The following is a 16,296-nucleotide window of genomic DNA, read 5'->3' on the forward strand; positions in this document are numbered from 1 at the left end:
GTGAGGACGTGACTTGCGTCGTGAGAAAGAAAATTTGTTACAGTTTGGCCCGAAAGCCGAAGGATCGATTGCGATAGAAAATTAGTGGACAGCTATAAGGAGCAAGGATAGTTGTTTTATCGGCCGTATAAACTTGCAAACATAAGCATACTAAATTTAAAAAAAACATGGCGTCACGCGCGCCCAAGAAAACATGAATACAAACTCTCTCGATGACCGCGCAAACTCGATGTCAAAACGCTGTTGTCAGTAAGCGTGGCCGCAGCAGTGAGCGACTTGACCTTCGTCCCGCCGCTCGCATCAACGCGAACTAAGCCGCGTAGACACAGCGCAGGGTGGACTCTGTCCCCGCCTCAGATGGCTTTAGAGATACAGCGGCCCAGGCGGGCACGCACGGCCGCCCGTGCCGCGCGCGTTCTGACAGCAAGTTTCCGCGGTCATCGAATGAGAAGCGTTCATGTTTGCTTGTGCGCGCGTGACACTATGCTTGTTAATTTATTAAGTACGCCTCTGTTTACACGTTTATACGGCCGATAAAAGTAGTATACTTACTTCGTCCACTCATTTGCTCTCGCAATCGATGCTTAGCGTCAAGTTGGGCGAAACTGCGACTTTTTCCTATGTAACCCCAGAGTCTGTATTCGTGTTAGATAGATAGAGAGCAAGGAGAGGAAAGGCAGGGAGGTCAACCAAAAGAGCATCCGGTTTGCTACCCTGCACTAGGGGTAAGGGAAAGGGGAAATAGAAAGAGAAATATAGGGAGAGAATGAGCACTGAGTACACGTGGGACGATGTACAGGGACGCTATAGGCGGTCTCTTAAACCGGTGCACTTCAAATACTGTACTAATGCACGCAACGCTTTTTGTGCCAGTGACGGGTGTAGCCACGGTCCGAGTATCTTTGACTCAGAGAACGGTCTCGAGTCCAGCCGGTTAAAAGTTGTCCTGAGAGAGAGGCGTTGTACGTCGTAGCGAGGACAGGTACACAATAGGTGCTCGATGGTATCCTCGCACATACAGGAGTTGCACATCAGGCTCTCGATCATTCCCATACGATGTTAGTAAGCGTTCGTGAACGCCACTCCCCAGCCACAAGCGGCACAGCAAGGTTGCTTCGCCGCGGGAAAGGCTAGATGGCAGTTGTAGCCGTAGCAAGGGGTTCAACTTATATAATCGGCAATTGAAGGCACTTGAACTCCATAAAGCTTGTGCCGTTTTGCGTGCAAGCAGACGAAGTTCCCTGGCAGTGTCCGTCCTCGGTAAAGGTGTTGTACGCGTATGGGTGTCTTCGTGCGCAGATCGGGCAGCCCTGTCAGCAATGTCATTGCCGTGTTATTTCCCCGAATAAGATAGGTGGAAGTAAGCGCTTGTCTGTGTCTGGCTCACTGTCCTCTGTGTCAATTTCGTGCTTCAGCTCTAGTCGTTATAATAGCACCCAATTAGCGGCTCCGTAAGAACTTGCTTTTTCTGTTTAGTCAGGCTCGCTGGTCCTGGTAATATTATTCAAGAAATGATCATACATAAGGTGCCATTAAAATATGCGGATCCCACACACTGTGGGAATCGGGGTGAGCGAAGCTTTGTATGCTGCTTGCTTTGATTTATGGTAATTAGCGGTGATGTTGGCGGCGAATGTGTAATACGAGAGTGGTTAGTTGATGTTAAAGGTTACCTTGCGTGCACGACTGCTGTTTGTCAGCGTAGTTCACAGAACCAACAGGGAGACGTGTTTCCTTGAGGCGTCGTCGTGCGTCATTGCTCATAATCTCTGAGACGGTTGCGCATTATCATTGCCTCACATGGCACATCGCGTCGGGGCAGACGTGTTCAACTTTAATTCAATTATGGGGCTGCACGTAATTCAATTAATTATTACAATTGTATGTATACGTTGTATACGTACATTAGCGGTCTGCACCACGTTTGGCTGCGTAGCGAAGGCGCTCCTGTTCCACGCGACGCTTATTTCGGGCCTGGGTGTACTCGACGCTGAGCGCACGCTTTGGAGCCATTTTGCTGGTGCGTATTACATGCTCCTTCTGCTTACGTGGCGAGCACGCTGTTGAGACACCAGCTCTCAGTGCTCTTTTCAGGCTATGGGCGATAGTAATGTTTAAGCTATCAAAGCCCCCAGTAGGCAACCTCCACAGCCCAGCACCTGCATTTCTATTGCATAGGAACGCAAGAACAACACGTGTCGTACGCATAAACTGTGAAACGCCGCCGCGGCGGTGACAGACGGGATGCGAGGGATGCGCGGAGGCGAGCGCCATCTCGCAAGACACCCGGGAGTGCGCGAGCATGATGACGATGATGACTTAATGGCATCACCTTTGAAACGGGGCGTTGACAAATATTCACCTAGCCTGCTTGATTTAATCAGGTATGCTATACATGCGTTTATCTATCATTTTTGCATGCATTTCCTTAACCTTCCAGCAAGACCAGGAGTTGAGCGACATCTGGTGATGTTGTAAGAAGCCCAGCGGCACGCGCGGCAAGATCATCCAGCAGCAGCAGCGCTCGCAAATTCGGAAGAAGAGACAAAGAAAGCTTAGCTTTAGAACATCTTGTGTATTGGAAAGGAAATCGATGAACTTAGCAGATCAGCGCGATGCGCAAGCTGATTGGAGAAGGGCAGGGAGCTGGTTCCTCCTGATCTTCCCAAGACCGTTTCTAGGTACCGTTTCAGTGAAGAAGACTCCTCCCGTGAGGTCTCCGTAAGGGCCCAGGCGACCTAATGTGCGAGAAAGAATATTACTAACATAGAGACTGATAGCGGCAGATAAGAAAACTTCGCGCGCACATATTTATACAAATCAATTCTTGTCAATTCCACAATGGGGAGGTAGTTCCATGAAAGAGAAGATGTTATGCGTCCGAGAATAGCACAAAGCCTGCGAAAACACACACGTGTGCCTTCTCTCAAGAAGCAAGCTAAATAAACTGAAAAAAAAAAGAAACGCGATAATGATTCTCAAACACCGCTTTAGTACCTTTGGTGGTGGTGAAAACGTCTTTACTTACAGGGATGACCTCGAGGTCTACGGGGACTGGAAATACGCTGGAGTTAAGTTGAGCGACATTTTACACAAGCCTCCTAATGGACACAGCAAGCACATGCGAACCACACATCTGAGAAGCCGTGATATGCAGTGACTCCACCACGTGACCCAACAACATGACCCACGCGACCGCGGATTGCAAAGTATCCAGGATCGGCCCGCTTAGCAAGAAACCGACCGAGCTGAGGTCCCGAACTCCTTAATGGAAGGTTAAGGATTCATGACTTTGATAATTAAATTATGCGCTTGAAGGCGTATATTTGTTTCAGGGGATGATCCTTAGGTTCAGTTTTTTTTTTTTTTTTTTTGCGAACTTCCATAGAGAACAGAGCCGGTCACCGGCACATTCGAGTACGAATGACTCTATAAGCGGAATCGTTATAAGGGAACGAAATGCCGTATCTTAGCGTTCGTGATAAGAGACCAACCAAGCACCCAGTGATATAAGGTTTCGATCGTTTCGAAGGACCTAATGCTTAAAAAAAAAGAAAGGGTCCACAAAGTGTCGACCAGAGGATAAAAGGCTATAGAAAACAAAGTCGACGTACCAGGTTGTTTAAATTATTCGATGATTAAATGTTCTTGGTATGTCTCTAAGCTGTCTCTTTTTCATGCTTATCATTCACTTATTTCGTATCCTAATCGTTCCGTATTTCAAGCACAATTACGTCGATACCCATCGGGTCGAAGCCCATCGGGCCGCCCTGCAACGTAGTAGATGCTCGTTCTATTATTCAGAAGTCTCGGCAGACACGCGTCCGTCTTGGGCGACTTTCTTTCTCCCCAGGGCCTTTAAACGCTGCTCGACTTCCTGGCGCTCGTGGCGGGCGCAATACGAGTCGCGCAATGCGAATTTAGCCAAGTGGAATTTTGTTGCAGTCGGCCTTCAAAGGACGCTGTGCGCTTGAAGCCAATACGAAACAATGAACGACAACACTTATATCCAATGCGTAAATTTGGATCTTGAAAATGAATGAATGAATTGACTGACAATTTGATCAATTTCCGCTATAGTAATCAATCGCACTGTAATGGGATGAGTGGTGAACGAAATTCTTTACCTGTACCTAACTTTCGCGAATGACACATTTGAGGAATCGCTTTTCACACACCGACTACGAAGCTCCGTATGTCCTCGGCGATTTCCGTTGTTGAGTTGTAATCCTCCTTGAGCACGACCAGGGCGGCGGGATTGCGTCCTTTCTCCTTGTAACTAAAGACAGCGACTGCTGCGTCAGCTACAGCAGTGTGCAGGAGCAGGCACTCCTCGATCTCGGCAGGGTCGATTTTCCGCCCGACGCAAGTCAACAGCGTTGTGGTGCGCTTCCCGAGGAACAAACGGCCTGAAGCATCATAGTAGCCTACGTCACCTGCGTGATTCGTTCGTTGACGTGATTACCGCCGCCATTGCCATCGTCACCATAACTCACTTCTATGCGCAGCTCGTCTCCGAGTGCGTTAGCCAGGTGGGCCAACCTGTCTCATTTCCTTATCTCATACTTCCGGTATGATCCTGTGGAGTTAATGCTTTGCCCTGTTGTAAACTGGGTTTCTCACTACTGTAGGAGACCAAGAGGGATCTCCGCATGGAATGCATTTTCATTTTCGGTGTGTCGTTTCTCGATGTCGATACCTACATTTTATAGTGAGCGATGACCGCTTTGTGAATCCGGACATAGTTTGTTTTTTCTGGTTGGATGTCTGACGCTCCGTGTTTCGGCTATAAGAAAGTGATTACGGCGCGGTGCGATACGAACGCACTGATACCTGACGACGCGGGGCCGGAAGCTTGTCAAAAAATAGGTTCCATATCTTAAGTACTTCTGGTACACCGCGGGAACTGCCACCAATGCACTTTCCGATCTAACTATCTATCTATCTATCTATCTATCTATCTATCTATCTATCTATCTATCTATCTATCTATCTATCTGTCAACATCTTCGTGCCTGGTCAACTCATTATATTTCCGAATACTGCAAAAGAATGTTTGCCTGTGTGCAACCATCCATCTTTGTCAATCCGCTCAGCAGTAGCTTCGACGTTCTTGTAGTAGCCGTGCATCAGGTATGGTGTGTGGAACAGAATTTCGCCGCATTGCATTGGCCCAAGAGATTCCCCGGTTTCGACGTCAACAATCTGCGCGATAAACATGGCGAAAATAGGAGAGAGCAATCCTTTTTGTACCAAACGTAAAAATAAAACACTGAGGAGACTGTGATTCTTGTGTTAGAATGTATTCACATGTAAACTTGACATTTGAACGTTTTCAGAATTGATATACTTCACATGTAATGGGCATGGAGTCTATCCGTGGCGGCTATATGCAAACATCAGACGTGATCTGTTATGTGCAGATGTTGAAAGAAACGAAATTATGAAGACGTAGTTTCTGATGCAACTCATGGACGACTGGAGCGCAGGATATGCCTTTTGTTTGTTGTGCTCAGCATTGCGCGGGCGTGAGAGGACACGTGATCTATAGTGGATCGCTAGCGTTAAACATGCGTTAAACTGGCGCTAAACATCAACACTATAGTCTGCTAAAGTAAAAATTTTGAACCCTACATTCACTGGATGAAAAAAGTTACACGTCAGTGGAGAAACTGAGGTTAAATTTTAATTTCTTAAAATATGCAGCAGAAAACGCTGCGTCTGTTAAACATTTATGTTTTGACTAATTTAAGAAAAGTTCCTGGTATCGGGGCTGCTTGAAATCAGAAAACGGTTCAAAACTTGCAAGTTGTGCTTTGGTACGCTTAAAATGACATTGCAGTACATTTTAGCGTTAAACATTCCCGAAGATGCGAAAAGATTGAAAATCCGTAGCAACAAGCTGCAGCTGTCGGTGGCAACGTAAGAATTACAAACGAGCTCCTCCTACAAACGCAGTGCAGATGCCCCTCGCCCCTGAAAGAGGACCGGACCTGTTGGAAGCTGCTCACAGCTTAATGACTTTCTTCCGATAATGTAAATGCCAGGCTAATAGAGAAATAAAAGTTTGTTGCTTCAAGCCAAAGTGTTGGCCATGGCTGAGTAGTGATAATAATCATATCATCCATAGAATTTGCCCGAAACATTCGGGTTTCCTTCTGTAACCAGTGACACAAAGTTCGATCTGTACGGAGGAAACATTTGTTTTAAACTCGCTAAACCGCTTGAGGTTAGGTAATTAAATGAACCTAATTGGCTGGCGCATCTATTGAAATTGTGCTCGACTTCGACAGCGTACATATAACCTTGTAATTCTTAGGTTGTCACCGACTATAGGTGCGGCAACCTCGGAACGTCGTCGCAACACATTTCTTTTTGGGACTTTCGTGACTTCTACCAAGTCTCCTGTTAGGGCGACACTAGCCTCGGTGCTATTGCAGACGCGTCATTTATTAATAGCGATAAACATTCTTCTTTATTGTTCCTGCAATGTCACCCTCGGCGTGAATCTTAGTAACGATAAAGATCGAGCTAGTTGGTTCTGAATGACTCAAAATGTAACAGCACGACTTTCGACGAAGACAGAAACCGAATAGCAGACAGGGGCAAGCGCTTCTCCTTGTCTGCTTTTAGGTCCCCGTCCGAACAGACGCGCTGTTGTAGCTTGGAGCGCCAACCTGAATAAAAATTGTTTTATTCCACCTCTGCCCACGGGCTTTTGATAACAGGTGTATGCATTCGACTCCCGAAACTAACCTTCATTCGTGATCCTGGAACGGGAAAGCCGACGTCACCACTGGCGATCTCTCTAGCGGGAGTGATGGTTAAAAATCCGCTGACCTCTGTCATCCCGTAACCATCACGCAGCTCCTCGAGGTTAAAGAAAGACGCTACGGACATCGCAATATCGGCCGGAAGCTTGACGCCCAGTGAAATCACCTTTTTCAATGACGGGAGCTTGTTGCCCCTCAGTTTCACATGTTCGGTGATACCAAAAAATCCTCGAGGATTTCCAGTTATAGATGTAACCTGCAAAACGAAGGAAGTATTAAAGAGCCCCTCACCAGGCCTCGTTGAAACTTTTGGTTGTGTAATGAAAAGTGTAAGGCGCTGTCTAGGGAGCATTTACTGAAAAAAATGACATTGGTTTAATATTAGAAGATAAAGGAGGAAATTGAAATGTCTCGTTACCACGCAATCAGGAGGTGAGCTTCACTGTCAACATCCACATTCTCTCCCTTTGCCTCGGCCAGCGTCCGCAAGCACCATTACTTCTTTGCCTTAAGCAACATAGGGGCCCAAAGAGTGCGCCTAGTTTACGTCATCAGCCCCGCCTCCTTGTTTTTCTCTTCATTCTTTGCTACGAGGTGCATCACCAACGTCGGGTTTGCGCGTTTTGCGGAGGATCATTTATCGAAGTCACGTGTTATAACCGGCGACGTTGCATGCAGTACGCCTGACGTGGGTGGTTTGTGCGTGTGACCTTAACTTTCCAATAGGAAGCGGGGCTTCCTCGAGAAAAATGGCTCACAGATTTTCGTTTAAATCTCAACTGGGGTTGTGATGGTTACAGCGATGGGGGCTGTGGTCTGCATCGGGTCGCCTAGTCTGCCAATATGATCAAAGCCGCCTGACTACAAAAGTAAAATAAAATTTACAGGGTCTCTTATGGTATCCCTAAGACGACTTGAAAGCGAAACCACAAGTTCCGATGCATTAAAGACGGACACATTACGTGCTCATCCCTTTTACTTTGCTTAGTCTACATTGCTTAGGCATCTCTCTTAATTCGCTTACTCATCGTCTTAATTCGCTTAGTCATCCTTCTTAATTCGCTTAGTCATCCCCCTCAATTCGCTTAGTGTACTTCGCTTAGTCATCCCACCTAATTCCAATGGTCAAGGGTTTGACTCGCACCCAAGGCCGTGAGTTCGAGTGCCTTAATTAACGCTATCTAAACATCAGAGGTTGTGGGTTCGACTCCAACCTATGGTCGTGAGTTCGACTCCCAGCAAAGGCCGCGGGCTACACTCCCACCAAAGGACGAGGGTTAGTAGCCTTAATTAGCACCAAAAATCATGGGCCGGACTCCGCCAAATGTCTAGGGTTCATAGTCTTTTTCTACGCTTTGTGTCATCGACGCGTTTTCGCTCAAGGTCGACTTACTCATGAGACATATAAGGCTTTCGCCCTAATAAAAAACAAACAAATGTAAACAACAAAAGCACAACACTAAAACATTCATCAATGCAGCGCTTCACACTACCACCAGCACTAAAGACGTCTCTGGGTCGTCTACACCACATCGCATCTATCTGCCGTCTTGGAACCAAGTGCGGCTGGCAGCGCCGATGTTGTGGGACAGATTGTTGCCAGACTAGTTTGCAGACCTGAGAGCGAGAATGACAGCTAAAGCGTGGACGAAGCCGAGTCGTACGCTTTTTAATAATGGTTACTTTCTCTTGTTGAGCGTTCCGGAACTTTCTTTGCGAACGCCATCGAATAGTCTATAACTTGCCGAGGTACACACAGATCGTCTCGCATCCTTCATGCCGCACCATAATGCACCTGATCAGTGTCGACTACTTACATTATGAGATATCAAGGCATCGACTATTTGAGGGATTTCCCCAGAATCCAGCAATACAACCTTGCCGCCGCAGCAAACCATGAAGAAAGCGTGGGAAAAGCCAAAGAAGTACGTAATGCTGCGGTGTGTGGGCAAAACGTCGTTCTCCGAAGGTAGGCGCAGGCCACTGTAAGAGACGAAGAAAAATATTACGCAAATGGGCCTCATCCCAGAGTGTGTGTAATAGGTAAGCTTTGACTTGACGCTATAATTTCCGATTGGCCTCACGGGTATAGACGCTGTGCAAGGCGTCGGGAAAAAAGAAAAAAAAAAACAAGGAAAAAACATTTTTTAAACTGGTAGGCTGGGACAAATAAATAATCGGAGATTGTTGCTTGTAATGAATAATTTTTCTTTCGAGAAGATAGCTTTGGATTAACCATGTTAACGTTATCGCATGAGATCTGTCGCAATATATTGACAAAGCCTACCAAGAGAGACAGAGAGAGAGAAGGGAGCAAGGAAACGCAGGGAGGTAAACCAGACTTTGTTCAGTTTGCTACCCTACACGTGGGGAGGGGAATGGGGGAGCGAAAGAGAGAGAAGACACGAGTCTTGATGACACGTTGACATGCACTAAGCAAGGTGCAGCATGTCTACAGTCTGGCACACAGGTCTGTCGCCTTCCGGTACTGAAGAAGAGCTCGAATGGCTTTCTGGGCTGATGAGCTGTGAGGCCAGGCTAGCAAGACCTTCGCTTCCGCAAATGGCCTATCGTCCAGTCGGTTCAAGCCACACTGGAGAGTATGGCGTTGTTTCTAGAAGCGAGAACAATGGCACAGAAGATGTTCGATGCTCTCTTCACACTTGAACTTGGCGCACATGGGTGAGTCCGCCATTCCAATACGATTGTTGTAGGAATTTGTGAAGGCTACTGCTACCCACAGCCGCCACACCAGTGCTGCCTCACGTCGTGAAAGGTTTTACAGCGTAAGCTGTTATGGGCTCATTCCAATAGCCGGCTCTGGTCGCGATGATGCCACCGCCACCCCCGGCCCCGAAACCGCTATCGCCGCAAATGCAAAAAAAAAAAAAGTACCCGCTCTCCGCCGGGGTCGAACCCAGGCTCGCTTAGTGGGAGTCGGATGCTTTACCACTGAGCTACGCAAGGGATGGCTATCAGTCAGAAGAAAAATTCCCCTTATACGCGCCCTATAGGCACGCGCGCAGGCGCAGACGACCCGAGCCTCCACCAGTATGGTGGCGCCATTTGGTTAACGTGCCTGCAACCGCCGCGTGCGACGAGATGCGATTCAGACGAGGCGCGCAATCATCGCTATCCCTATGTTAGATGTGCGCCACGTATTCTGGGTACCTCTTCGGCACACGTTATGGCGTCTCCTCGCAATGTACGAACCGCTGCTGAAGAAGCGAATCGTAGAGATACGTGCGCGGCTACAACCAGACATCATCCGGCTTAGCAGACTGCTGTGCAGAGAGCATTACAAGCCGCAGCTCGCCGTCAACGCGACGCCAGGCAGACAGTTCAGATCGTTCTCGTCAAAATCGAGGTGAAGACACTTTGCCGCGACGACCTTGTTGTGCGTGGTGCCTAAATTAGAGCTACTCTTGCGCCGCTCAACCAGCTTACGCTGTGACTGTGCTGCGTGTTCCGCGCAGCACAGTGACAGGCCGCGCAGGCCTGTGCTTTTTTGGTAACTTAAGTTTCAGTGGTGGGTCGAGGCTGTATAATCGACGGTTAGAGCTCTGCGGAGTATGCCAGTAACTCAACGTGATGGTACGCGCCAGATTCCGAAGCTCTCTTGCAGCGTCTACTCTCGATAAAGGTATGAGGAGTGTCGGTGCTCTAGCCTGGGCACAATGCCTACCAAAGTGAGAAAGTATATGCTATACGGGGTTACCGTTAAGTTTTACGTAATTTTTAAATATCGCCTTTGGCTGGTGGCGTAATTCTCGTCATTGAGCGGTACTATTCGAAGAGGCGGACATTACTAACACGAGATATCGAATGACATATTCAACTAATTAACTAACATTCATTGATTAACTTCTTAGTGAGTGACCTTAAGGTACATATGACAATTTACGAATTGTAGCCTGTAAGCTTGCAAGACGTATCCCCTCACGAGCAAAATGAATATCCAGGATTGCACCAGTTTCGAGATAGTAGTTCTGAAACTGTGGGACAAAATACATGGGCGTTCCAGTTATTTTTCTGCTTCAATGCATACAAAAGCGTTTTGTTTAAAGGTAAGCGGAACAGCAGTGCATTTTTATGGTGAATTAGAGAGCGCATATCTCGAAACTGGTGTCAATCTGCAAATTCGTTCCAACTTTACACGCCTGATAACGCCACCAGCTACAATTCGTAAATGGCGATACATAAAGTAAATAAAGTAAATAAATAAGTAAAGTAAATAAGTAAAGTAAATATAATACGAGTAAAGTAAATAATTAAGAAACTCATTAGTGAATTTCTTGTATTTAGTTGAACATATGTTTTGATTTCTCATGCAAGTAATGTCCACCTCTCTGAATTATCCTGCTCAAGGTCTATAATATATTATCTACAACAGCCGATTTTCAAAAGTTCTGTAAAAGTTAAAACATATCACCCTGTATATGTGTGGCATCACTATGCATGCAATTTGGGACTCCAGCAAGCTTCGCTGCAAGGCCAGAATAGAAATAAAGCTACCGATTACCGTAACACTGTATTGAAGATATGCCGTATAGATTACCGAAGCACTGAATTGAAGGTATGACGTACTGTTCAAAATGTACCAATCTTTAGAAATTGAAAACAAACAAACATATTCAACTTCATTAGACCTCAACAGCAAGAGTAGGTACTAAACGATAAGTGGTACGCAAGAAAACTAGGACATCGCATAGCCCTCTGTCTAACGAATACATCTTTGTCACGCAATAAATAATTTATGAAGGACTTCTAGCGCACGCTTTTTGTCCGATTGTCAAAACGCCACTTCTATCGCTATGGTCATTGGTGCGTCTATCTTGTCTCTAATCCTCTCAGAAAGTGACAAATGATTCTCTAAAATAGAACTCTGTAACGAATTTGAGACCGTATGAAATCTTAATTTCGAATCTGTAGAGAAACATGAATTTCCAATCCAGTAAAAGAGCTCGCTACCACTGCCTCCATAGTGCTTTCTGCTTCACAAAACCAAAGTGTATTTCTTGTGCAGCACGCCGTATGAATTGTAAAATCTATGGCAGCCAACGGATGCTTAGCATTTAAACCATTTAAAGTGGGAGACCAGTTTTCCTGCAGTAGCACATAATCACATAAGGATTCTTCCAAGAGATTTTTTCTACTGGTGCCAAACGTAAGCAGGGCCTACTGCAGCTTTGTGTGCTCGTCGAACCCAATGGACGAGATAAAGAAATGACCGTATGGACAACAGTGATGCCATGAAAGTAATGAGGTGTTACTCACTCGCGGCAGCATATTTGCGCGATGAAGCTTTGTTGCGTGACTTCGATTGATTTGGAAACACTGGTCGTTCCAGACGTGTGGCTGATGAAGGCAATGTTTTCCGGGGAAATGGCGCGGTCTGCGTAGCGAAGTTCTGAGCCTTCCTCATAGCTCGAAACCCATGTAAAGTTGTCCACGACGTTCGCCGCAAGCCAGCCCTGCAGAACAGAAAACAGTCGCCGAAGGCTCAGTTTGGTCTCATACGCTACGAATGGTTTTTCTTACACGATCGTGCAGTGTGGCTACGCTGGTTTTTGACCGAATCGACATCGTGAGGCAAAAGTAAGAAACTTCTCGGTAACACTTTGTTCCAGCAATACAGAAATGAGAGTACTGGTCAACAGAGGGACCGTGTCTGCTGTTCGATGTTCACAAACCTTCCGGTTGCACCAGTTTGAAATGGTAAAGCAAATGCTTTCATTTGTGTAAACTTCTTCAAACGCATTTCATTTTTGCCTTCATGAAGCAACATGGCTCAACTGTTGCTTGGAATTGCGCAGCTCATTTGCGAAAGCCGTTGTGGCGAAGCATCCGTTGTGAAAGTGAGCGACTTTAATCTATTGCAATCAGAGGGAGCTGGTGTAGTGCTTATCGACCCTTATGTGTGTTTATCCAAACCAGACCAATCTCAAACGTTCGAGCCAATACTTGCCCAGCAGTGTGCCTGTGAAACGCGTGAGGAAACTTATGTGCCCCAAGGGAAAACGCTACTGCGAAAAAAATGGAGGACGCTTAAGCTCTGCCTTTAAGAGTGAAACGCGATAGCGCTATCGGGCTCCGTTGGCAACACATTTTTCTTTATGAGTAAGCTTCACTGCAACAGTCAACGTGGCAAGGCTAGCTCACAAAGACCAAGTTTACGCTGATCTTCTTAAAGTCGGCTTCACTTTTAAACACAAATGCATTGCTGGGAAGACATTTTGACAGGAGCAATTTAAGCCGTGTTATATCAAAATGTGAAGGCCCTAGGATGTTTTTGTATTATTTTAATAATTGTTTGCTGTTGCCCTGAGGGGCGGCCGTGTCCAAAATTTAGAAAGGCTTGGTTTTCAACATTCCCCTCAATGTTGCCTAGAACCAAAGTACAGCGAAACGCCATCAGAATTGTAGGACGCTTAAGCGTCACCTTTAAGAGTAGAACGCGATAGCATTCAAAGATCCCAGGCTGCTTATGAGGCTTTTTTATCGTATATTCAAATTACAATCCGAGGCTACCATGCCTGTAGGTTGTGATTAAGTCGTACTTTAAGATTTTTCTGACGGATTTTACTTTGAGAAATTGAATTTTTGCTTACTAACCCCTTGCGCCATGCGGAGGGCCTGTGTGGTCGGGGTTGTTGGGGATGAACGTCTCCGCCAGGCATTCCACGGACGCCGATGCTAACGCCGAAGCCGACACCGACGCCGACGCCGGATTTTCTATGACACGGCGCACTTAACGCTGTTGCGTTAAAAAGAGAAGAACAAGTACGAGACCAGATGCGCCCGTCGTATGCACTCACCTCGTTCTTTTTTTTTCGCGCTTCCGTCTTCTCATTTGTGAACCAAGTCGCCCAAGAAAATGTTATACCAAGTAAAAATTTATTTGTGATACCTTCACATTGATCTGGTCCCTTATGCGGTTGAATGTTGGCGCTGTGATGCCATCGGCCAGCACGTACGTAGAATCTTTCCTCTTTACGTTCGCCAGAAGCTCGTCTAAATGACAGAACAAGACAAATAGAAATGACGTTAATTCACGTTTATTAAATATGAACCATTTCTTGGCGAACATTTGCCACTTTGACAGTATCTATCTATCTAGCCGCCTACGTCTTTGTGCTCTCATAGTCGTTTCGTTAACTTGGAATTTCACACAATTGGCATACTATGACAAGAGTGTATGACGAACATAAATGATAGGTCATGACATGAATGTCATGACATGCGGGTCATTTAGGTCATAAAACAGCCGTCTAAAATGACAATGACCCAGCGAAAAAACATTACCACTAAAAAAACAGCTGACATGGGTTCGGACGTGGGTACTAAGTGAAGGCAACACTAAAGGGTGATGCTAGAAGTCATAGTCATGACTCAGCAAAATGACAATGACTTAGCAAAAAGATTAACGCACAAAAACCACCCGAATGTGTTCTGACGTGGGTACTAAGTGAAGGAAACGCTAAAAAGATGGTGGTAGAAGTCGTAGTCATGAGCATGACTCAGCAAAATGACAATGACTCAGCCAAAAAAGATTAACACTAAAAAACGAATGGAATGGGTTCGGATGTGGTACTAAGTGAAGGAGTAGTCTAAAGGTCACTGGTTGAACTCATAGTCATGAGAATGGCAATGGGCTTTCGCCTTAAGGTCTCCTAGGCGTTGCTGAAGGGACTCCTGAGGACTGATGACGTGAATGTCATGACATGCGTGTCATGTAGGTCATGAAAAAGCCGCCTACGTCTTGGTGCTCTCATGGTCGTTTCGTTAACTTGGTAGGCTCCCCGCACACTGCTTCGCATAACATCGATTCCCACAGGGCGTTGGATCTGCCGGCTTTATTTCTTTCGCAATGTATTTGTTCATCGCATGGAGATGAAACTATTTCCCTGCGATTCCGCACGCAGATTATTTGCGACTTTTTCATGCAGAAAAGCCAATCGAAGTACAAGAGCTCACCGGCACTTGCCGAAGCTTACCAGCTTGGTCATGAGAAGCGCGACTTTGCTGCGCTGTAAGCGTAAGTGTTCAATGTTCTGTGCACTTAACTAAGGTGTTCTGAGTGATTTACGTGTGAACAAATACAATGTGACGGCCACACGCATACACTCTTCCCTAGAGTAGTCTGCCCGCGAACTACGAACGACAGAGATACTGTACAATATTCACTGGTTTAAACTGACTAACCTACACAGAAACAACTAGACTAGTTTTTTTTTACTATCAATCTTTCTACTTCGCATTGTATTTTACAGATAGCAACATCACAGCGACACAGACTTTCACAAATATACCCTAAGTGGTCACCACGGCTGCGAGGCTCGCAAAATGAAATGTGCTTTACATTGAACACCTAATTTCTAATGCATAATGCATAATGCATAATGCATATTGCATAATGCATAATGCATGCGTTACAGGCATCGTAGCTCGATGCCTGGTGCATGAAGTCAAACGCACTGACCACCTTCGGCGTTTGTCAGCCTATGACAGCATTTCATAGATTTAGCTGATAGATACGTTCAGCTCGTGCTATGCACGGTGTGGTGTGCACGCAGCTGCTCCGCAGAAACGCTAGCATGTGTGCGCGTCACGCTCGTGCCAGCAGGGGAAGGCAAAACGAGCACCTGGCTGCCCCGCTATGTTGTTTTTTCGCGTTGCTTGCGTCTCTACTGGTTAAAGGGCTCGTACAAACTAGCAGGAAAGCGTACGTGGCAAGCCGCAAACGGCAGAAAGCACGCCGCGAGAACGAGCTTGCGTCAACGTCTGCGAGTAAGTCTCGGACAGACATTTTGCGAAATGCCGCTCGCCGTCGATCTGGGAGGCCAATGAGGAGCGAACGTTCTGTACACGTGGGCAAAACACAACGATAAACTTGCACCCTCTCTCACCACCGCTGATCACGCCGCAGTGATTCCTGCTGGGAGTGAATCTATCACGTGCTTACCGCGGCGGCAAGAACGTCCGCAAGTATGGCCAGGCCAATGCTGGCGCGTTTTGCGCGAGCAGCTTTCCGCGTGCGTTTTACCCGCTAGTGTGGAACGCTCCGCGCGCGGGCCGCGACTGCTCAGTCGATACCATGACAGCACGCCGGCGCCGAAGCCACGTGCAATAACGTGCCTTTATCACAATACAAATTGCAAGAGAGATATATTAACAGATGAAATGCAGAGAGGTTAACCAGAATAACAGTCTTTATCGCTGCCGTGCAGTCGGGAAAGGGTTAGAAAAGATGAGCAGGAAAGAAGATCAGATGTAAAAGAATCTGCCAGGCGCAAGAACGCTTTCCGATAACTACTTATTCTTGGGAGACAGCATCTCAGCCGACGTTTACGCCGCCAACAGCGCAAGTCGGAACGTGTGTAATTTGAAAAGGCGTTTCTCTTTACGCTTGGCGCATGTTAAAAACACAAATGGCAAACGTCCCGCGAGTTTGATTTGAGCTTTGGAAGATGCCTATCTGCGCGCATTCTCCAGGCTGTTCACGCTAAACTCTGCCATCTAC

The 16,296-nt window shown here is 46.5% G+C and overlaps 1 protein-coding gene across 1 annotated transcript in view; it reads right to left on the reverse strand.

The window, feature by feature from the left end:
* Positions 1 to 5,019: 5,019 nt before the first annotated feature.
* LOC119462208 (luciferin 4-monooxygenase) overlaps positions 5,020 to 16,296 on the reverse strand; it is a 30,225-nt gene continuing 18,948 nt past the window's right edge. The window contains exons 4-8 of the mRNA XM_049672881.1: positions 13,684 to 13,787; positions 12,051 to 12,247; positions 8,591 to 8,756; positions 6,757 to 7,029; positions 5,020 to 5,205 (exon numbers count right to left, since the gene is read on the reverse strand). Of these exons, the coding sequence (XP_049528838.1) occupies positions 5,020 to 5,205; positions 6,757 to 7,029; positions 8,591 to 8,756; positions 12,051 to 12,247; positions 13,684 to 13,787 (926 nt within the window). The remainder of the gene's footprint in view (positions 5,206 to 6,756; positions 7,030 to 8,590; positions 8,757 to 12,050; positions 12,248 to 13,683; positions 13,788 to 16,296) is intronic.

The sequence above is a fragment of the Dermacentor silvarum genome, chromosome 8 (genome assembly GCF_013339745.2).
Source record: "Dermacentor silvarum isolate Dsil-2018 chromosome 8, BIME_Dsil_1.4, whole genome shotgun sequence".
Lineage (NCBI taxonomy): Eukaryota > Metazoa > Arthropoda > Arachnida > Ixodida > Ixodidae > Dermacentor > Dermacentor silvarum.